The 4220-nt window shown below is 40.6% G+C and overlaps 1 protein-coding gene across 2 annotated transcripts; it reads right to left on the reverse strand.

Annotated features, from left to right (window-relative positions):
* Positions 1–589: 589 nt before the first annotated feature.
* On the reverse strand, positions 590–4009 carry LOC105035886 (protein SINE1). Of its 2 annotated transcripts, XM_073259594.1 has the most exons (4): positions 3798–4009; positions 1933–3260; positions 906–1320; positions 590–788 (listed from the first exon to the last, which is right to left on the reverse strand). In XM_073259594.1, the coding sequence occupies exons 2-4, from the start codon at positions 3250–3252 to the stop codon at positions 775–777; spliced, it is 1749 nt and encodes a 582-aa protein (XP_073115695.1). In that variant the 5' UTR covers positions 3253–3260; positions 3798–4009; the 3' UTR covers positions 590–774. The 2 variants fall into 2 exon arrangements, with proteins under 2 accessions (XP_073115695.1, XP_010909900.1); XM_010911598.4 differs by having other exon boundaries at positions 590–1320; positions 3798–4008.
* Positions 4010–4220: the final 211 nt, after the last annotated feature.

Consider the following 4220-nt stretch of genomic DNA (forward strand, 5'->3'; position numbering starts at 1 on the left):
CATACCGGGGAAGCACTGATACCAGTAAGAGCGCAAGTCAGTACCTGAATCTTTGAAACTGGATTTATAGAAATGCTCCGAGGCAGTTCACAAGCATGGAGGACCACCTGCAAACCAAGGATAGGATGGGTAATTCTTTAGTTGATTATAACTGCCCCACAATGAGATCAAAAGGGGTGATTCTTTTTTTTTCCTTCTTTTTTGCTGGCTCACTCATGGGAGCTACAAGGGTGCGAAGAACAATTAGATAAGCAAGGAAAAAATGCACATATTAGATCATGCACAGCACTGTTGGAAGGAGATTTTGAATTAGTGCCAACATCATGACTTCTAAAACAACAGAGCACCACCGTGAAGATTAATACTATCAGAAGTGAACAAACCCTAGATGGAGCATACCTAATTTCTGAACCTCTCCTTCTGTAGCAGCAAGTCAATGCTACATACCATGACACTGGAGAAAGCTCAATCATGTCCAACTTAGGGAAACCCTAAACAGCAACCATATACAAATATCTCTGATTCTTTAGAGCCATAACCTCAAAAACCGCACATTGGCTCTAGACATTTTGCTGATAGTCTACTCTAATTATGGTAAAAGCATATTATGTATATAGCCAGTCAAAATACATAATTGTCACAAAAAAAATTTAGAAAACTCAGCATTATACACAACAACATTAATTGCAAGAAAAACAAAAACAGAAACAGAAACAAAAACAAAATGTCAACGACAACCGGCGTTATGCTGGAACTACAAAATTACTGTCATCATCAGTCCACCACACCTGGGCATTATGTTGGAACTATGTGAGAAACCTCATCATCATCAATCCACCACTCCGACAAGACAATAGCGAGAAAAGTTATGCAAAGGCAACAAATGAAATAGAGAGCAGCTCTACCACATATACTCCTTTTGCTCGGAATTCGACTTTCATTTCTGTCTTCGCAATCTGATCCACGAAAGGATGTGCAAGCTCTAACTGCATGATGATCACCCATGGATGACACCAAGTCCATGGTTTGAGTCACCAAATCGGCATCTCGGATATGCTGCCGATTGTCCAGCTTTCTCCCATTTTCATGACTCCTCCTTGCTTTAACCTCACAGTTCAAAATCTGAGAGAGATCATTTTCACTTACTGCCATTCCATGGTTCCACCGCTTGTCACCTGTGGCTGTGCTCATTGGCATCTTACTATGTTCTTGCTCAAGGTCTTCCAAGCTCGGATTTACTGAATTCTGATGAGATCGGAGAATCTTATGTGGAGTTGAGCATACCTTTACGTCATCAGCAGTAACATATTGTCTAGATATCTGAAAGACCAACACAAGCAGGAACACATTATTGCTTCTCTTCTGGTACTAGATAATCCTATCAGCTTGTATGGTTTCACCTTGCATGTCCAGACCCAGAACTAGTTATGATCCATGAAAAGAAATATTAAAACTAGTGCTTAAAAGAAAAGAGATAGTGACATAAGCTACTACAGTTTACAAGAAAGGCAACAGTACCGATAATTACTTGACTTAAACACTGATGTGGAAGTCCTTGATAATTACAGGAACTTTCAGAAACATTTGTGTCCTGATTTTTCTATTTACTGAATCCATCTTTTTCAAAAAAAATTCTAGCTGAATGAAACTACAAAACTAGTAATACTTAAGCCCATAAACTATCCCACGAAGAGATGATGCCTTTTGTTGTACAAGATCATTGTATTTAAGATAGGAACAAAATTATAAAGAAATACGTAGCTAGAAATTGCATCATGAGATGGGGGTTGCAAGAAAATGAAAGAAAACCATACAATGGTTCAAGTGCCCGTCCAACAATCAAATGCAGTGTCATTGTAAATAGGCATTTTCAGAATACAAGTTCCGACAAAAATAAAGCATATCAAAATCCATGTAACTCAGAACATATACCTGAGGACTGGGAGTAATGGCTCTTGTGATGCTGGTCTGGGCAACTTCAGATGATGTCTCCCAGTGTTCTTTGTGTGTCTCACTTAGCCCTCCATTATTAGACTGCCCAAAATGAATTACTGAACCAACACCACTGGAGCCAGCCTCGCAAAGGCAGCCATCTTTCAATGTCCTCTCCATCACACCAAAGTCAGCACTCCACGACCTTCTTTTGGCACATCTAGCATGCACAAAGTCACCAGATGATTGGTCAACTGGGAACAGTGAATCAACAAAAGAATCAACAGTTTGTGATTCAGGAGTGGGAACTTCAGGAGAGCCAGTACTCCTCTTGACTATATGATCTTTGGCAGCCCATAGATTACCCCCATTGTTTCTCCTATCAAAATCTGAACCAGTGATTGGATTTGAAGAGACTTCATATCTGGATCCTTTCTTTGCAGCTATTGTCTTCGCGGTCTGCAATGCCTCGAAAGCTGCACCTCTGACATTCAGCATATGATCGCTCTGGCATTTCCCCACGACATCAACAATGTTCGAAATTTCTGAAAAGATGCTCCTCGAATCAACATACTTCATCAAGAAATTAGTCATCTGAATGGCTGATAACCTTACCCGAGAATCACTATCTTTAACACCAGCACTCAAAATCTGTAAGCCAGATCTCACAAGAGACCTTGCATAAGCATCAACTATCAGAGCGTTGTCCTTCAGTAGAGCCACAACCAATGCCAAATGAGAAGTTGTCTGAGTCTGCTTCTCCTCAAGAGCCCCAGCAACATTTAGGCAGACTTCATTCACCAATTCATCCGATACAAACCGCCATTTATCAGACTCCACAAGAGCCTTCAGGCATAGAGCCGTCCCGGAGGTGACACTCTCCTGGGGACCCATCAAACAATCAGAGAGCGGCTTGCAGAGGGAGGAAACAATCCTCCTCTTCTCATCATCTGGCTTGGAATGATCGACACCATACCGAGCAATTGCAGAAACAACTTTGGAGCATGCCTTGTAAAGCGCAAAAGATCCGGCACTCGACAACAAGGTCTGTATGATCATCGACATGATGCTGTCGATATGTGGCACGATGTTGCGGCCATGGACCCTTGCAAGAACCTCAAACAGGTATACCTTGCCCTCGCCGAAGGATAAGCCCAGCTCCTTGGTTTCACAGATTTGAGCAATAAAGAGGGGGATGGTTCTAGAGTCCAGGTCCTTGATATAAGATTCTACAGCCTTCATGGCTACCCTGCGGCTCTCCGTGTCCTTGTCGAGGTTTTCGAACTCCTTACGGAGCACCAGAATTAGATTTCTACCCATCAGAGGCACTGAAAACATCAAAAAAGAACGGGAAGAATAGTCAAGAATTCCAGAGATTTTCTATCTGAAAACTAATAAAAGCCCGGTGGCTTCTCTTCTCAGCGTCCCTTATCATCAAAAATTAAAAGAAAAAAAAAAAAAAAAAAGAATTCCAAGAGAACCAATCCTTTGCTGGACGATTCAGTAGAACGATAAAAGAAAACTCCAGCCCATAAGAGAATGAAGACTGGGTAAGATGAATTAGGTCACAAGAAAACTGAAAAACAGGACTAAAAATGTTCTTTTTTTTTTTTTTTTTCCGCTGTTGTGGCAATCAAGGAGTTAACAGGAGAATTTAAATCCTGGTAAAAATAAGATGATTTTGCGCAAATTCTTCTGAAATGGGTTCTGAAAATTTCAAGAAAAGAAAAAGAACGTCTATTATTTTCTCCCATACAATCAATCTACTAGAAATTTGAAAAAGAATTGAAACCTATCTCGATATAAACAGACGTGATTATAATCAGGGATGAAAAGATATGCAAGAAATCGATCGAAAGACGAACCTGATCGGAAGAGTGTGAAATTCTCCGCTGTGTTCGCTTTCGCTTTCTTTGCTCTGCTTCGACTGACAGCACGAGGGAGAGGAATGAGGAATAGACGAATCAAAAAGCACAGAAGAGATGGATTTTTTTGTTCTTTCTTGTCGTTTCTTTTTTTCACGGTGGTGCTTGCTAACCATTTATGTATGTAAGGATATGAAAGAGGGAAGCCGTAAAATCCGGAGCCGAGGAGATTCGGAAGAATTGTAAGAATTTAGAAGGGTTTTAAGTGTACAAAAAAGGCCCACTTCGCTATTTTGGAAGCGGCCTTGGGCCGTTTGTGTCTTTTTTTTTTTTTTTTTTTTTTTTTTAATTCTTCGTGCACCGCACACTACAGCCTATCTACGTAGCATAGAAGACATATCTCTCGTATCCATCAACTCAGTA

The sequence above is a fragment of the Elaeis guineensis genome, chromosome 6 (assembly GCF_000442705.2).
Source record: "Elaeis guineensis isolate ETL-2024a chromosome 6, EG11, whole genome shotgun sequence".
Taxonomy (NCBI): domain Eukaryota; kingdom Viridiplantae; phylum Streptophyta; class Magnoliopsida; order Arecales; family Arecaceae; genus Elaeis; species Elaeis guineensis.